The following is a 17,774-nucleotide window of genomic DNA, read 5'->3' as shown; positions in this document are numbered from 1 at the left end:
AAAAAGAATACAAATAACTATTTTTAACTGTTCGTGTGTGTGTGTGTGTGTGTGTGTGTGTGTGTGTGTGTGTGTGTGTGTGTGTGTGTGTGTGTGTGTGTGTGTGTGTGTGTGTGTGTGTGTGTGTAGGAGCTGCAGACATACTGTGATTTTCCAGAGGTGATTGACATCAGTATCAAACAAGGCAATAAGGAAGGATCTGCAGAGAGCCGCATAGTTACACTCACCAAACAGGATAACCAGATCATGGTATAGTAAACACGTCTGCTGTGTTATTGGTCATTCTCTGCTGTTACTGAGAAATTTTAATTACAGTTCACTTTGGTTTAAAACTATTTAACTTTCAGTCATGTCTGTTAACCATGTTGCAACATATGTTCTTTATTCATTTGAATGAAGTATTTAAGGATATGAAGATAAATCGTTTCAATGGGGCCAACATGACTTGAACACATTATCCTCCTCCAGATGCCCCACATAATGAAACCATGCCACTACCAGAAATCTTAGGAGCTGACACAACAGACCAACAACTAGCTAAACATAACATCTAAACACACAAGCTAATTTGGATTTAGTTAAGAAAATGTGGAATTAAATTAAATGCAATGAAGCAGGATCCCCACACCCTAAGATAATACAGAGAAACTCCAGCAATCAAACATCCATCTATGAGCAAGCGCTTGGTTCCAGGGCGAAGGAAATACTCCCTTTTAACAGGAAGAAACCTCCAGCAAAACCAGGCTCATGGAGGGGCAGCCATCTGCTCCGACCTGTTAGGGGTGAGAGAAACAGGACAAAAGAAACACTGTGGAAAAATAAATTGTTTTCCTACCAGTTTGAAGTTCATTCTGCATCTCCACATCAGTTTAACGACCTCAACATCAGTTCCAGTACCATGATAGATGCTCAGCAGTTCAATAGATATGCTCTGTGGATAAAAGTACATGTCTACTCCTCTTAATCTTTGAGTACAGGTATTTTTAGTTCAATTGATACAGGTGTATAAAATCAAGCACCTCACCATGCAGTCTGCCTTTACAAACATTTGTGAAAGAAAGATGGGCTATTCTAAAGAAGACACTGAATTCATAATAGGTATCACCGTTTCAAGAAAGCAGTTCCCGAAATTTCTTTTTTTTTTCCTACAGTCAGCTGCAAATAGTATTACTGCAAAGTGGGAACTTTTAGAAACTCATTTACCAAGTGGCAGACTACATAAAGTTACATGGTGAGTCACCGAGTACTCAAAGCTCTGCTGACTCAATATCTTTAGAGTTCCAGACCTCCTGTGACATTAACGGCAGCATAAACACTGCACCGGGAGCTTTGTGGCATGGGTTTTCATGGCGGAGCAGCTCCTGCAGGTGTAATGTACTTATATTTACTTAAATTATTTAGTAAATATAGTGTATGTATTCAGACAGTTGAATGAACGCTTAGTACTGGCAGCAGATAACAGGCACGTGTCACCAGTGGCAGCCATCATGGATCAAGATGGTAGCAGTATCAACTTGGAGACTCTGGGCTGAACTCTCACAACTAAATGATGTTAGGTTGTCCTCATTTGCTCGTGTATAAGATACTTTGTTGCTTCCAGCACGAGAAAATAAGTAAAATCCTGCATCTGTATTTCTGTATGCCTCTGCATTGACTCACAATGAAGGAGCTGGAATTTCGCTCGCTCTCAGTGGCCGTGTCATTCGTGTCACTGATCGATGGATACTACAGGCTGGTGGCCGATGCCCATCATTACCTGTGCAAAGAATTAGCGCCGCCACGGCTTCTGGAGTGCATTCAGAGCTACTGCCACGGCCCTGTGTCGTAAGTATCACACGCATGCATATCATGCATCACGTCCCACATGCACAGTCATGGACAGATGAAATCAGCAAAAAACATTCTGTCCCTTTTGATCGCAGGATGGAATTTACGGTCAGTAAATTGCGGCGCTCCGGTAACCATCAAGGCCTGTACATGCTTCGCTGCAGCCCCAGGGATTATGATAAATACTTCATGTCTTTTGTGGTGGGGGTAAGTAGTGTTAATGTTTGTGGGGAACACTCGATTTCCCACATTACTGCTATGCAATGTAACTCGCTTCTTCAGCTTATGACTGCATACATCCAAGCAGATATAAAATATGAAGTAAGATGTTTAAAGTCACTACGATGAAATTGCACAGCTGTTTCTCAAAGTAAACCATGTCCACTGGTTTTCAAAAACCGGAAACACACCTATCTGCACATGATTTTGATCACATTTTCAGCCACTAGAGGGAGCAATAAGGTTTGGTATCTACTTGCTGCAGGCGGTCTATATCTCCCAGCAGGTCACCATACTGTGACTTACTGGATGTGTGTTCTGTGTTTGACTTTAAGTGTAACTTAGACTGTTTCAAGTTTGTATGACTGAGGGAGGATTAAAACAAGTAAAAATGACCAGTTTTCAGACCGTGTATGGCTGACTGAAACGGCAGTAAGGAAGGGACACAAGGAGCATCCTTTGTAACATTCAGCACAACTCAGCTGTGGAAACTTTTCTTTTGATTTTCAGTATGAAACGATGGTGGACTATAAGCACTGTCAGATCACAAAGACGGAGTCAGGAGAGTACATTCTAAGTGGAGCCAAGAGGAGCTTTGGTTCACTCAGGGAACTTCTGAATTGCTACCAGAAGGAGGCGCTCCGCACTGATGGGTACACATTTCAGCTGATCAGGTGCTGCCCACCCAGCCACAAAGGTCAGTGTTCACATCCAGAACATGTATGTGATGAAAACGAAAATGAAAACGTGAAATACAAGCTATTTTCTCATTTCAGAATTGAAGGCACAGTAAAATGCATTTCCACATGCTTTGAGTTTTTTAAAAAATAAAAGCATTTTAACATTTAATGAAGCTATGAAAACAGTGAGCAGCGTGCGTTGTTTAGCTGTGAAACATTAGATGACAGTGATAAAATCAGCAAATAAAATGTGGTTTTCCAGTATCCTCAAACTTGTAAATTGTCATGGTCGCTGTGTGGCAGGCAGGATGAGGACCCAAAATGCAAACTCACGGACTCAGGGGATAAACTCAAAATGCAGCTTTATTGCTGACAGGTGACAAACGAAAGCAGTGATACCAAAGCAATACAAAACTAAACTAAACTGGGAAAAGCTAATTGTAACATATACCAGAAGACACGGGGAGAACCACACACAGCATGAGGGAGAACGCGACGCCGAACAGAGGGAGACGCAGACAGAAATACACAGAGGGTTAACGAGGAAAGTGGGAACACACGGGGAACACAGCTGACACAGATAACCATAACGAGACAGGGCGGGGTGAACATAACACTGACGGGAGACGGGCAGAGTCAAACAGGAAGTACGGAGGTTCAGACAGGAGGAGAGAGAGCACGGGGAAAACACAGACATAACGGGCTGGGGAAACATGGAATAAAACATAAGGAGAGACGAGGGCTCACAGATACACAGAGGGGCACACAGGGGGTAAAAGCCACGAAGGGAAAACACTTAGGGAACAACACAACAGGGCAACTCAGGAAACATGGCCTAAATAGGGAACAAAATACAAACATACAAGAAAACTAAGAATACTGGGCCAACATGGCCCAGGACCATGACATAAATCCTGTTTCAGTGGCACTGATGAATCCTATGTTAGCACTCCACAGAATTTCTGGGCACTTTTATGTCACTGTTATTTTAATTTTGTAACTGTTTATTGTTTACTGTTATTTTGTAACTGTTTATGTGTGAAATCCTTTGTGTCCCTGCTGCAGTCAATTAATCATCTTAAAGCTTCTGCTTTTATTAGATACTTTAAAAACATCTTAAGAAAATGTGTTTATTGGTGCATGTGATTAGACTATAAGCCAAAGAACAGATCATACAAAGGTACTGTGTTGGTGTTACGAAGAAATGGTTACTGATAGTATGGTATCAATAATGATTTAGCTTTGCATGCATATAAGAAAAGAAATTAATGACATTTTTATTGGAACAAAAATAAGTTTTTATCGCCTCATAAAAAACAAAACAAAACATATGTGTGTGGAGAAGTTAGAGATGAAAGCTAATGATTCAGTAAACTATTCCAGGTTTTTAGGTACCAAAACTTTGATTTATGGTTTATGGTGAAAAATATAAAAACACACAACTTTAAGTTTCATATCCACGATAAGAATTCTGAATGTAATAATCCAGGTTTATAATTGCTGATCAAATTCAATATTTAACAGTTTGAGTCATCAGTGTCATTGTCTAGTTTTGGTCAGGTGTAGTGTGAACCTTGTTAATCTCTACCTTTCTTCAGATAAGTCCAACCTGCTAGTGTGTAGAAGCAATCAAGGGGCCGAGATGCCCATATCTCCCACGCTCCACAAACACAACATCAGCCAGATGGTCTTTCACAAGATTCGAAAGGAGGATCTCATCATCGTAAGTAAACCTTCTCTGGCTCCTAACTTCAGCCTCTCCTTTGACATGAAAACGCCAGGATTGCACATGCTGTTTCTCAAACACACTGGAAATACCAAACAGTGTTGAAAGTCCTCTTTTCTTTCTCCTGAAGAGATATAATTTAGATTTAAGACTTCTGAACAAGGCAAGGCAAGGCAAGTTTATTTGTATAGCACAATTCAACAACAAGGTGATTCAAAGTGCTTTACAGAGACATTAGAAACAAGAACAAATAAAAAGCATGATTTAAAATTGATTAAAACAAGCAAATAAACTAACTAACTAATTAACAAACAAACAAACAAACAACAGTATATAAAATCAAAACAGATAAAATCAGAACAGTAGATAAAATCAGTAGTTAAATGTAAGTTTTGACATTTAAGCTTAAAGTGTGGATTTGGTGCTTTATTCAAATGCAGCTGAGAACAGGTGAGTCTTCAACCTGGATTTAAATAAACTGAGTGTTTCAGCTGATCTGAGGCTTTCTGGGAGTTTGTTCCAGATATAAGGAGCATAAAAGCTGAATGCAGCTTCTCCGTGTCTGGTTCTGACTCTGGGAACTGATAAAAGACCGGATCCAGATGACCTGAGGGATCTGGAAGGTTCATACTGGGTCAGGAGGTCATTGATGTATTTTGGTCCTAAACCATTCAGAGCTTTATAGACCAGCATCAGAACTTTAAAGTCTATCCTCTGACGGACAGGCAGCCAGTGTAAGGACCTCAGAGCTGGACTGATGTGGTCCACTTTTTTGGTCTTAGTGAGGACTCGAGCAGCAGAGTTCTGAATGAGCTGTAGTTGTCTGACTGATTTTTTAGGTAGACCTGTAAAGATGCTGTTACAGTAATCAAGCCTACTAAAGATGAATGCATGGACTAGTTTTTCCAGGTCCTGTTGAGACATCAGATCTTTTATCCTTGATATATTCTTGAGGTGATAGTAAGCTGACTTTGTTATTGTCTTAATGTGTTTTTCTAAGTTTAGGTCTGCATCCATCACTACACCCAAATTTCTCGCCTGGTTTGTGGTTTTTAGATGTATAGATTGAAGTTCTCTGGTGACCTGTAATCGTTTTTCTTTGGCGCCAAAGACTATTACCTCAGTTTTGTTTTTGTTTAGCTGGAGAAAATTGTGGCACAACCAGTCATTGATTTCCTCAATGCATTTACCAAGAGCCTGTACAGGGCCTCGGTCTCCTGGTGACATTGTGATATATATTTGTGTGTCATCTGCATAGCTGTGATAGTTTATTTTGTTGTTGTTTATAATCTCGTATTTTAAAGGCTGGAGCCTTTGTGAATGTAAACTTGAGTGAGAACACCAGAGGCAAGAGAACTGTTGTGGGATCCGCCAGGATGCTAGATACGGTTAACAAAAAGACTCAATCTGCTGTCTCTGTTTTTATTTTATTTGAGCATTTAAAGTTTTGTTGGACAGAACTGTCATAGGAAAACCTCACGACTACAGGCTGTTTATTTAGCCAAGCTTTAACTGTCAGATAGATGACTCTCTGATATACCAAAGGGTCTATGGATCCAAAACACTCCTCCTGCAGTATTGTGCTTGTGTTTGTGCTGATGTGCTGGGCAGTGCATTTGATTAGCAGCACCTGACTGCTAACCTCTTATTTCCTATGAAACTAAGTTGTGTGCTTAGTTTTTAGGGCTGTATAAACTGAATGTATTTTTTGACTTTCTGATTTGCACTTGATGTTTTTATTAAGTTAGTTAAGAGCTTTGCTAGCAGACCGCTTGAAACCCCAAAAGATTACTCTATCTTTCATTACAGAAGAAAAATATTATGTTCTGACAATTTGCCTGGAAATGATAAGGCCTGATGATATTGCCAATATATCTGATCTTCAATAAATCGGATCCAGGTGGTCGATAACGTTTAACTGCCTGGGTCACAGCTCAGCCAGACGACCATAATATTTCATTTAGTTCCCAGGATGAATGTGTGGAGGCTTGGAAATGTATTGATATAGTTCGTTACTCTTCACTTCAGAGAATCCAGAAGATCTCAGCTTTAACTACGAATAAAAAAAGGCAGGAGTAAAGATTTGGATAAACATCTGTGGCAACTTTGAGTTTTCATTAAGAAATGCTAAAGGAATTGGCTCTGATGGATGTTAAAAGTCAAAGTTTGTCATCTTTTTTGTTTCATGCGTCTTACTTTGGATGATAAACTATGTATTTGTCTGTAGTTTTGAGAATACTGCTCTAAACAAAAAACCCTGCATTTCGCTGTATAGGCTGTTTTGGTTGCATGACTGTATGACTCCTGCTATTCAAGCTAATATATTTTGAGGAGTTTATGAGGAGAGGACATTGCCTAGGGAACTGTTTAGAGTCAACTAAACAATGTGGTTTTTTTCAATAAACCAATAAAACTGTGTTTCAGAAAGAGAGTCTGGGTCAAGGAACGTTCACCAAGATCTTTTGCGGTGTGAGGAAGGAGCTTGGAGACTATGGGGAGACACATCAGATGGACGTTGTTATTAAGATTCTGGACAAGGCACATCGCAGCTATTCAGAGGTTAGCTTCTTAAGGAAGAATTTAGGTGACTGTTAATCTTATTGATTACTCATGTTCATGGACTCAAATTTAAATTCTCTTCTCTCATTTTTTTCCTTGCAGTCATTTTTTGAAGCTGCAAGCATAATGAGCCAGCTCTCCCACAAACACTTACTTCTCACTTATGGCGTGTGTGTTTGTGCAGATGAAAGTAAGTGTACAACACAAGCACAACCTTTACTGGATGGTTTAAGATATTTAAGATGTAGACAAAATGAGCAGCAACACACTAATTATACCAGTCATGTGGTAGGTCCACGAGGAATAGGCTCCCAAAATAGAAAAAGAGACCATTCACACATTAAACGAGCACCAAATAATGTCAAACTGTGTTCCTGTGGGCAGCTGAGACGATCAAACAGAGAGGGCAGAAGGTTTCTGACCCTTCGTTCAGACTGGATTAAGCCCTTGGGATCAACAGGTCACTAAGGGGCCACTGTAGTCTTTAAAGCAGCACACACGTGAAGTAGTGTATCTGGGAGCTGTTGTCAAAGTCTTTCTTCTTTTACATGTAATGGATGCAAAAAGTCAAGTGTGTGCATGTGGGCTGAGGGAAGTGTTTAAGTGAAGAAATGTCCGTTCAGTTTTATGAAATATATATAAACACCCCAAAATCACTACAAGAGGTAATCTCTGAGAATTTTACATGGTAACAGGGGAAGACTTCTGGGTAAGCACATGTGTATTACTACTCAACACAATCTTCAGTGAACCACAAACTGGTTAATTTAGTGCTTCATTTCATAGAGCTTTGTTGAAAAGATTTTCTTCATGGATAGAAGTAAATAAACAGATGAGTAAGTGAAACGATCTAATCTCAATCTCCCGGTCAGACATGATGGTGCAGGAGTACGGTAAATTTGGTTCACTGGACACTTACCTGAAGAAGAACAAAGGCTGTGTTAACATCACCTGGAAGCTGGAAGTGGCCAAACAGCTGTCCTGGGCTATGCACTATCTGGTAAGACTTACCAACTTAATGCTGTGTGACCCATACAGATTTCTTTTTAAATGTAAAGATTATGGACACATTTACACATTTTGAAATGAAGGGAAAAAAGAAACCAACATGGAAATGAACCTTTCATTGGGACTTTCCTAATGCTACGTTGATATTTATGTTGTCCCTATTGTAACTGAACACAGGAGGATAAAAACGTCATTCATGGGAATGTTTGTGCCAAGAATGTCCTTCTGATTCGAGAGGAGGATCGGAAAACAGGCAGTCTTCCATTCATCAAGCTCAGTGACCCCGGTATCAGCATCACCGTGCTGCCCAGAGAAGGTGAGAACGCCGACATCGCGGTCCCGAGGCTTGCACCTCACACCTGTGTGATGTTGGAATGATGTTCACTGCATGGTTTTTCCTTGGTGTGATTGTCAGAGATACCTACGAGGACATAATTTAGTCACCTTTTGCTTCCCTTTTCTTCATCTTTGGTCTGCATTTCCAACATTTAGTATTTTCCTGCATCTCTTTACATGTCTGACCTGCAGTGCTAGTGGAGCGTATCCCATGGGTGCCTCCTGAGTGCATTGAAAACCCTCAAAACCTGAGTTTAGCTACAGACAAGTGGAGCTTTGGGACCACGCTTTGGGAGATCTGCAGCGGAGGAGACAAACCTCTCAGCACACTGGACAGCTCAAAGGTCCAAAAAAACCAAACATGCATTGATACATTTTGTAAAATATTTAACTTTGGTTTTGAGACATAATTAGATAAACGGGTTCATTAGAGCGGCTTAGATTTGAACTAATTAGCTGTACAGATGTGAGGCTGGTCAGTCTGTTACAAAAAAGATACATTTATATTCCTGAACATGTGAAACTCACTAATTTCTTTTGTGAAAAGACAGGTTTAAAATGTTAAACTTTTAAAAACATGTCTTCTTTTCCAAGACAAGAACAATCAGGTACTTAATTTTGTTCTTTCCTGTTCTGTAGAAAAACTTGTTCTATGAGGACAGACACCAGCTGCCGGCTCCTAAATGGACAGAGCTGGCCAATCTGATAAACAGCTGTATGGACTATGAGCCTTTACACCGGCCCTCCTTCAGAACAATAATCCGAGATCTCAACAGTCTCTTCACACCAGGTAGGAACATGAATGGAGTCATGTGTGTCAGAGAAAGACCACCATGCATCACTCCAGCACGCTCGTTATTTCACCCAGATGTTGTTGAAAGTGACACGGCCGTTTGTTGCAGACTATGAGCTGCTGGTGGAGAGTGACATGGTGCCCAACAGAGCACGAGGCTTCGGCTTCCCGTGGGCCTCTGAGAACCAAGATCCGTCACAGTTCGAGGAGCGGCACCTCATTTTTCTCAAGCAGCTGGGCAAAGTGAGACATGCTCTATGTACACATCACTTATTTTTAGAGTTTGACTACTGTAATTTCCGCACTATAAGGCTCACTTAAAGTCCTTTAATTTTCTTAAAAATTGGCAGTGCGCCTTATGTGTGAATTCTGGTTGTGCTTACTGACCTCAAACCGATTTTTTGTGGTACACAGTGCGCAGAAATCTGTCAAAAATCTATTAGTACAACATTTTTTATTTTTGTTAGTCCTTTATTTATCCAGGTAAAAAAAATCTCATTGAGATTAAAAATCTCAGTTCCAAGAGAGACCTAGCATCATGGCAAAAAAAGTCAAAATACACATACCACATAAATATATAACATTTAAAACAAATACAATATCCTATACCAACATACCAACTTTGTTAAGCCATGAAGGCGCACGGCTTAATGGCTTGCCGGAGCATTACGGCTACCGTAGTCAGGAGTCTCGTAGAGTAATCTGGGTCCAAAACTCCATCCCTTCAGGTCCCAAAGTCAAACGAACACTGCGGCATCACTGAGAGTTAAACACTGTCTAAATTCTTTCATCTTTAATAAAATGATCACCTGAGGTGTAACGATTAAGTTTAACATCAAGGCATCCATGAAAACAGAATTTATTAAATTTAATGGCGTTAGAAGTTAGCAGGATGTTAGCTCACTAGTTTCCACCTAAATATGATATAGCATGTTCTGACTGAGATTTCTGAAAGAATTAAAAGGTACAGCTCTGCTATCACTTCCAACATAAATGAAGACAGGAAACTAAACAGCAGTAACTTTTGTAGGGTTACTGAAATTGGACTAGCTGGTATATAATGATGTGCTACGTGATCACTAGCGACACAGCTATGTTAGCATAACATAAACACAGTGAAGCTAGAGGATGAATGCTAACTTTTTTCCACTCGATAAAAGCTAACTTGAGGATTCCTGATGGTTAGCGACAAATGCAATCGCATGGCATGATGCTATAAACGGACCAAACTTCAGTCAGGAGAACAACAGAGATTATCCATCCGCAATACGAGGTTAGTCATTAATATACTGCAACAACATGGGAATAGAGCAGCTGCGAGAGAATTCAACATTACTGAATCAATGGTACAGAAGTGGAGGAAGCAAGAAGAATGAGTTGAGTGAAGTTTGACTTACCTGACTGAAAAATACAGTAACTTTTTCATGTCATTAGAAATGTAATGTATATAAACAAAATCATTTCTAAACAGCTTTTATAGTCAATTATTATTTTTCCACCGGCTCATCATTTCCTTGTTTCCATTGGTGAAGATCCAAAAATACTATTATGTGCTAATTATTTATTATAAATGGAAATGATAGCATTTCTCTTTTAAAATGTGTTTTTCTTGTCTGTTTCATCTCACACTTCAGGGGAACTTTGGCAGTGTGGAGATGTGCAGGTACGACCCGCTGCAGGACAGCACAGGGGAGGTGGTGGCTGTGAAGAAACTCCAGCACAGTACAGCTGAGCACCTCAGGGACTTTGAGCGGGAAATTGAGATCCTTAAATCACTTCAGCATGAAAACATTGTCAAATACAAGGGAGTGTGCTACAGTGCAGGTATGAGCACATTGTTTGATCTCTATGGTGCTGTGAAACATTAAGTAACCACTTTCTGATTTCTTAGATTTTATTCGTCACACTTAAATGTTTCAGATCATCCAACAAATGTAAATATTAGACAAAGATAACCGTGCACTCTTGGAGTAATTTTGATAAGTATGACAGTCCTGGCGAGGTCCACCACTGATCCATTTCAACATCGATAGACGTCAGTGGTTTTGTTTCGTAGCTGTTTTTAAGGGACGTGTTGCTTTTTGAGCTGTTTCAGCCAACCTCAATTCATCTTCTCAGTGTTCCAAAAGATGTGGTTATTTAATTAATTAATAAATATTTCCACACAGGACCTGGTACTGTTGGATAGCTTTTCTTCCATAATCATTGAAATCATTATTTAAAAGCTGCTTTTTGTCTTTACTCAGGTTATTGTTGTGTAATATCAAAAAGTGTTTGATCATGTGGTTTTTTAAGTTTGACAAATATTGTAGGCAAAAACTTACAGAAATCAGCCGTGTGCTTTTTCACATTACTGTGCACTTGAACTTGTATTGCTCGTCATCTCCTATGACTTGGATAAACTGGATTACAGTAAAAACATTAAATGCTGTTGGTCCTATTTCAGCTTATAATTAAAGTTAGTAAATGTTGCTGTTTTGGTATAAAATATTGTTTCTTTTGTATATTTATGTTATGTAATTTTCCTTAATAATGTCAAGACGAGAGATTCACTTTTTTCTTTTTTTTCTCTTTTATTTAATGCAAACTTCCGTGAGCTGCTTGTTTCTTGATTTAATATTCCCACCCCGGCACATTTTCTAATGCATTATGCTGTTTTCCACACATTTGCTGCCTGGGGCGTCAGTGACCATGCCCAATGAAACAAATAAATCTGAATTAGCTCAGAAAACCCACTTTAGGCGAGGCCTCCGCTCCACCGCTCACATCGTATTCTCTTTCTCTAGTAGCGAACTCAACTCCCTTTTTTCTGCAGGACGAAGAAACCTACGGTTGATCATGGAATATCTCCCCTATGGCAGTTTGAGAGATTATCTCATCAAACACAAGGACAGATTTGATTCCAAGAAACTGTTGCACTACGCGTCACAGATTTGCAAGGTAACACAGTGCTATACAGAGATTCTTGCAAAACGCTTCTTCACAGTTCTTCTCGGAGCTGCTGCAAAATATATGCATTTGGTGTAACACATGAATTCCTTCCAGGGAATGGACTACCTTGGCACTAAGCGTTACATTCACAGAGATCTGGCCACAAGAAATATTCTGGTGGAGAGCGAGATGAGGGTTAAGATCGGTGACTTTGGTCTGACCAAGGTGCTTCCTCAGGACAAAGACTACTACACTGTCAGAGAGCCTGGGGAAAGCCCCATCTTCTGGTGAGGACCACGCTTAATCCTATCTTAATATCTTTTGCTTTTACTAGCTGTTACTTCCTTTCTTTAAATACTCTAACAGTTGTGAGATTTAAAAATTCGCAATTAAGTAAAATCATGATCCACACGGAGGCAAAGATTAGAACTCGTTTTTATGCATCCACTTTAAATGGTCTTCGGTCAGAACTTCATCTCCGTTTGATTGCGTTTAATAGACAGCTGTGTTTTTAAAAAATGTTTTTATGGATGTGACTTTCCGATCTGCCTTAATTGAACATAGTTTTTTTCCCGATAACTACCAGCTGGGGGCGACGCAGAATCAAGTCTGATTGTATAGAACTCTATGAGAAAACAACACTACTGCTCCTCCTGTATGACCTCAATAAACATTTTGCTCGTGGTTTAATGGTCTTTATTTAAAGTTTAACATCATATTGTGATATTAACTTTGGAAATTAACTGGAGTAAAAGACAAGATCAGAGAATCTCTATGGTTTGGCTACTTTTTGATTGGTTTGAGCTTTTGATTTGAGCCTGCAGTGTCCTCGGTTTCTGTTTCTAGCAACATCAAGTTGAGGCTTTAAATTTGGTATAATGGCTTTAAATTTGGTATAATGTCCGTCTTTTATATGCAATCTGTGTATGGATTGCATTATATATATGCTTGAGTCTTGAATGTGCTGCGGTGTCTTGCAGGTACGCTCCTGAGTCGCTGACAGAGAGCAAGTTCTCTGTGGCTTCAGACGTCTGGAGTTTTGGGGTCGTCCTCTATGAACTCTTCACTTACAGCGACAAGAACTGCAGCCCACCAGTGGTACTGTGTTTTTTTTTCTAGTTCTGCTAAGTGTTTCCCTCATTTTACTTTTAATTTCTTGGTCACTTGTCTCAATTGCTCAGTTGATTTGGAAAACAACTCACTGTAATTAGGCTGCAGCGTGGCTTAAAGAATCAGTTGATTGAGCACTCCTCTCTGCGTGATGTACTCAAAAACAGGAACCACTTCATTTTTCTTTCATGTTATTTGAAACATACTGCTTCTTCTTAACCAGACCAAATGAATTTTCTTCTGTTTTAGGTCTTTATGAATAAAATGGGCAATGAGAAGCAGGGCCAGATGATTGTCTACCATTTGATTGACCTCCTGAGAAATGGCTATAGGCTGCCTGCTCCTAATAAGTGTCCTACACAGGTCTGTTACTTTCTTCACCATAAGCTGCTCATTGTTTTGGTAAAATGTCTTGTGGTTCAAAGACAACAGAGATATAACTTGCTTATGATGTTTAACAACGTGAGTCTCACATAAGAAATTCATGTGGAGTAAAGAACCTATTAAACATAGTCCTCAGTGATCCTGAGAGGATTAAGATCAGCTAAGATGAAAATCATATATCTCAACAACACTGAACTAACCCAGATGACCGTGTAAAATGAAGCTTTGAGTAAGATGCACACACAGTTTAGCTTGTGTTCAACAGCCATTTTATTAGATACACATTGCTGGTAGTGTGTTGGAGCTTTTAGCTTCCATAGCTCACCCCTAAAACTGCTGGGTTCTTACAGAAGGCTTCATTAGTAACACTTAATCTCTTTTGTTTTCTTAGAACTGTGTAAATAATGCTGTCCTGATGCCTCCCCAGATTCACAAGATTATGATGGAGTGCTGGAGCAATGACCCTAAACTGCGGCCTACTTTCAAGACATTAATCCATAGTGTGGAGACTGTACGAGATAGCGAAGAAAGATGAGGAGCATCGATCCGTGAACCTTTGACCTTTAGGCGTTGACTCGCGTGAGTCAGTCCTCTCCGACCTGAGCAAAACAACAAAGCATCTGATTTACTGCAGTTTGGAGTTGAAGTGATGGTAAATGGTAAATGGCCTGTATTTGTATAGCGCTTTTACTAGTCCCCCCCCTAGGGACCCAAAGCACTTTACACACCCAGTCATCCACCCATTCACACACTGGTGGAGGCAAGCTACAGTTGTAGCCACAGCTGCTCTGGGGCAGACTGACAGAAGCGAGGCTGCCTATAAGTGATGTCAGTCTTCTTCCTATGGTCGCATGAAGTATTCACATGAACTGATGAATGAGTACACTACACTTCCGGTGCTTTCAGGAAGATTTCACCCTGGGACCAATTGTTTTCTTTGATGTGTTTGCACGTGTTGCGTTTTAAACGTCGAGAGAGGCGATAAAAAGTTTCAGTGTGATAGTCAGTATTTTTTCCAAGAATGTGAAAAGAACAAGCACCAACAAGCAGCAGTTACTGTGTACCTTTAAAGATGTAAAATAAGCAGGAAAGTCTTTTTTTGCATAAGCAAAGAGACTATGAGGGAACAAAGGCTCTGCAGTCTTCACATCACTGGGCGTAAATCACCAGAGCTGAACCCCAGTGCACGTGCTCATGAGCAGCTCTACTTGAATGAGCAGATTTCTTCCTGCCGATGCCCATATCGATTTTTTTTAGGGTTTTTATCCATGTCTGTAAGGACGGGACCCGCCATCGCGATCTTTACGAGATTTCTGCTTCTACAGTGGAAGTGACAGTTTTGAATGTGTCTGTGCTGAGAACCTGTGAGGTGACTGAAGGAATGAGCCGCCTCCTTGTTTATAAGGGGCAGGTTATGCTATTTCATTGAGGTCAGAGTTAAAATTTCACAAGGCATTGGGAAAAAACCCGCAAACTATCATAAACTCAGTGTAATTTTTGTTTCAGTGAAAAGCAGCCATTACTTTGTGAAACCTTTATTAATAAACAGTTGTGTTTTAATAATAGGGTATGAAGTTTTAAGCTTGTGCAGTTTGTAGATATGTAAAGTGATGTAAAGTTGATTTTTTTTGCACCTGGAGGGAAAGTAATGATGGGAAGTGCCTTTATTTTCTGCAGGAGACTTGTTGCCAGTCGTGCTTTTTATTAGGAAAACTGATTCGATTTTGTGGTCACGTCTTCGTTTTATACTTCGACACCTATTTAAAGATCCAGCTTGTGTGTTACATGATTTCTTTTTAGGTTTAAGACTGTCGGTGAATGTTTGTGGAAGACAGACTCTTTTCTCTTTGTTTTTAATCCCAAATGCTCTCTTTTCAAGTCGTTTTCTGGTGTGAAACTCAAATAAATGTATTATTAGCAATGAGACAGTGTACACTTTAAATGTGTGTGCGTTCTCCTGTGTTTTAACCTCCTATTAGGCACCCTGAATATTTCTTTCATGATACTTGACGATTGTCAGTTTATTCTGTTTTTTTTTTTTTAAATTGCAAAACATTTGGGAGTTATCTTTTTCCATACCAGTATTATTGTGATGTATGTATATCAAATATGATTCCTCTGTGAAGTGTGTATCATTTTGTATCCAAAGATTTTCATAAAAAGCTCCAAAAATTCAACTGGTGTTTCTTTTTCCTTATTTGTTTTTAATTGTAGTTTGTTTCAGACAGGGTTAAGAAAAAGCTGCCATTTAAACTGTGCTCTGCTGGTTTACATGTGAATATCTGAAGATGTGAAGTTTATATATGTCAGGTGTTTGTGCTTTTTTAGTAGACAAGTCATACAGTAGCCGTAGCTCCATCTAAGAGCGTTTTTTAATGTGAAGTTAATGTGTAAACTCCATGATTGCCAGCAAGAGTTGAGATATTTTTATGTTTATTTTATTGAGGCTGAATGGGTTTAGGTGGGTGCAACAGTGTTAAAAGGACAAAAACCCTGCTCCTGTGGAGTATTATCCTCGGGCTGTTTAGAGAAAATCATCAGGGTGTTTTAATGCTGTGAACAAGGCCAGCAATAAGTTCCCGGCCTCCTAAATGACATTAATGTACAATACTGTCCAGTGTTAGTATGAATGCATTTCATGAATGTGGTCTGAGAGTCGACAGGCCAAAATATAGACAGAAAAAAATCTGATGCTGCTCAATATGTCATATATTACAGTATTTAAAATTTATTGACAAAGATAACATATAATACGTACAGATGGATTAAACAAAGGAGAGAGGAGAATGAAGACGATGTGAAGCTGGGGGAATGTTTTTCTTGTACACTACAGCACGAGTGGGAACAGCTTAATCAACACCAGACGTTTTCTGTACACTGTCCATTACTGCTCATCATAATGGCTCCATGATCGAGCTCGTGCCATCACCCACCCACCCTGCTTCCTGCCTCAGCACAAGCGTCCAATATCATTCTTGGTGCAGCCCTGGTTACAGCACATCCCTGCCACACCAAGTGAAAAGTTCCTCTTCTTCTTGCTTGGTAGGATCCAGTCAGCTGAACCCGGGGTCCCGTCTTGCTCACCTGCAGCTGTGGACAGATGGGAGTCCCCCAGAGGGGCGGGAAGACTCAGCGGTGGCTGCTGCTGCTGTCTGTCACCTGTGGACCCGTAAAGAGCCAAGAGGTCTGCCAGGGAGTAAGAGGAGGCAGTGCGGAGAGGAGAGTGGTTTTCTGCGAGGTCTGCATCACGTTGCCAGGTGTGCTGGCTCTCCTCCACTTTAACATCAGGGAGGGAACTCCACGGGAACAGATCTAGAGATAGAAAAAAAAAAAAGATCAGCGACCTCAAATGCAATCAGGAAATTAGTGCAGGAAAGTGTACTGTAGGCCAGAAAAGACAAAGAAAATAGGAGAATAATGGAGAGTATTCACTAAAAGGAGCCGACTGTGGTGCTGAACTGTCGTGCTATACATGTATCAGGCATCATCAACTAATGAAAACAGCCTGAACTCATTCCAAAGTGCCATAGGTCAAAATTTAACAGGAAGTCTTTCATAGTCCTCCACCTGTGGAGCATCTTTGGTCTTAATGATAAATAAATACCTCACACTCTTCGCAGATCTCCACCATTCACTGTAGTTTTAAACACGTCTGCATACATTTAATTAGTGCACACAAATGAAACAATTAGTGAAAGTGTAGCAGCATTAACTCACCCAAGTCTCCCTCCGTGGACCGTCTCCACCGGGAGCCACCACAGGTGAAGATGACCGCTCTGATGAACTCTCTCCCACACAGTTTCACCCCATAGTCCCTCGGTACGATCAGTCTGTTCATCACATCAGCATTCTCACAGCTGCACATGCTGCCAACACACACCACAGCCACGGCGAGAGTCAGTCTCCAGAGCATTGCTCACCTGTCCTGAAATTAAACTGCCTGGTTTGAGGTGCACAGGTGGGAGTCAGCTGGGCTCCGGTCTGATGTGTGCTGCAGATCCCGCTCGCTTCCTTGTTTCTCTGTCAGGAATATGCTCTTGCAGACTCTCAAACTGGGAAAGCTGCTTCTATCAGTCTGCTTTGTGTTCTTTTCTTCTTCGCTCTTTGGGAGTGGACCTTATATAGCCCTAGACACTAGTTCACCCAACAACCTGCCTCCCTTCCTCTCACACGCGTCATCGTCTTTCGGATTGATGACGAT

General features: G+C 40.3%; 2 protein-coding genes across 2 annotated transcripts in view; one reads left to right on the top strand and one right to left on the bottom strand.

Moving 5' to 3' along the window:
- Positions 1-15,494, top strand: part of jak2a (Janus kinase 2a) — a 43,268-nt gene extending 27,774 nt beyond the window's left edge. The window contains exons 7-24 of the mRNA XM_085413668.1: positions 130-249; positions 1,667-1,824; positions 1,923-2,034; positions 2,557-2,743; positions 4,325-4,449; positions 6,877-7,011; positions 7,114-7,201; positions 7,884-8,011; positions 8,197-8,335; positions 8,548-8,699; positions 8,995-9,145; positions 9,258-9,391; positions 10,783-10,972; positions 11,964-12,088; positions 12,194-12,366; positions 13,060-13,177; positions 13,439-13,552; positions 14,001-15,494. Coding sequence (XP_085269794.1) covers positions 130-249; positions 1,667-1,824; positions 1,923-2,034; positions 2,557-2,743; positions 4,325-4,449; positions 6,877-7,011; positions 7,114-7,201; positions 7,884-8,011; positions 8,197-8,335; positions 8,548-8,699; positions 8,995-9,145; positions 9,258-9,391; positions 10,783-10,972; positions 11,964-12,088; positions 12,194-12,366; positions 13,060-13,177; positions 13,439-13,552; positions 14,001-14,108 — 2,457 coding nt within the window. The 3' untranslated portion in view covers positions 14,109-15,494. The remainder of the gene's footprint in view (positions 1-129; positions 250-1,666; positions 1,825-1,922; positions 2,035-2,556; positions 2,744-4,324; positions 4,450-6,876; positions 7,012-7,113; positions 7,202-7,883; positions 8,012-8,196; positions 8,336-8,547; positions 8,700-8,994; positions 9,146-9,257; positions 9,392-10,782; positions 10,973-11,963; positions 12,089-12,193; positions 12,367-13,059; positions 13,178-13,438; positions 13,553-14,000) is intronic.
- A 1,029-nt stretch (positions 15,495-16,523) lies between these two features.
- Positions 16,524-17,486, bottom strand: rln1 (relaxin 1). Its single transcript, XM_085411235.1, has 2 exons — positions 17,291-17,486; positions 16,524-16,885 (listed from the first exon to the last, which is right to left on the bottom strand). Exons 1-2 carry the CDS (start codon positions 17,484-17,486, stop codon positions 16,524-16,526), a joined length of 558 nt encoding a protein of 185 aa, XP_085267361.1.
- Positions 17,487-17,774: the final 288 nt, after the last annotated feature.

Source organism: Rhamphochromis longiceps, linkage group LG7 (genome assembly GCF_057381845.1).
Source record: "Rhamphochromis longiceps isolate RC_006_pf linkage group LG7, R_longiceps_female_GT1.1, whole genome shotgun sequence".
Classification (NCBI taxonomy): Eukaryota; Metazoa; Chordata; class Actinopteri; order Cichliformes; family Cichlidae; genus Rhamphochromis; species Rhamphochromis longiceps.
This window is presented reverse-complemented; position numbering and strand designations above follow the sequence as displayed.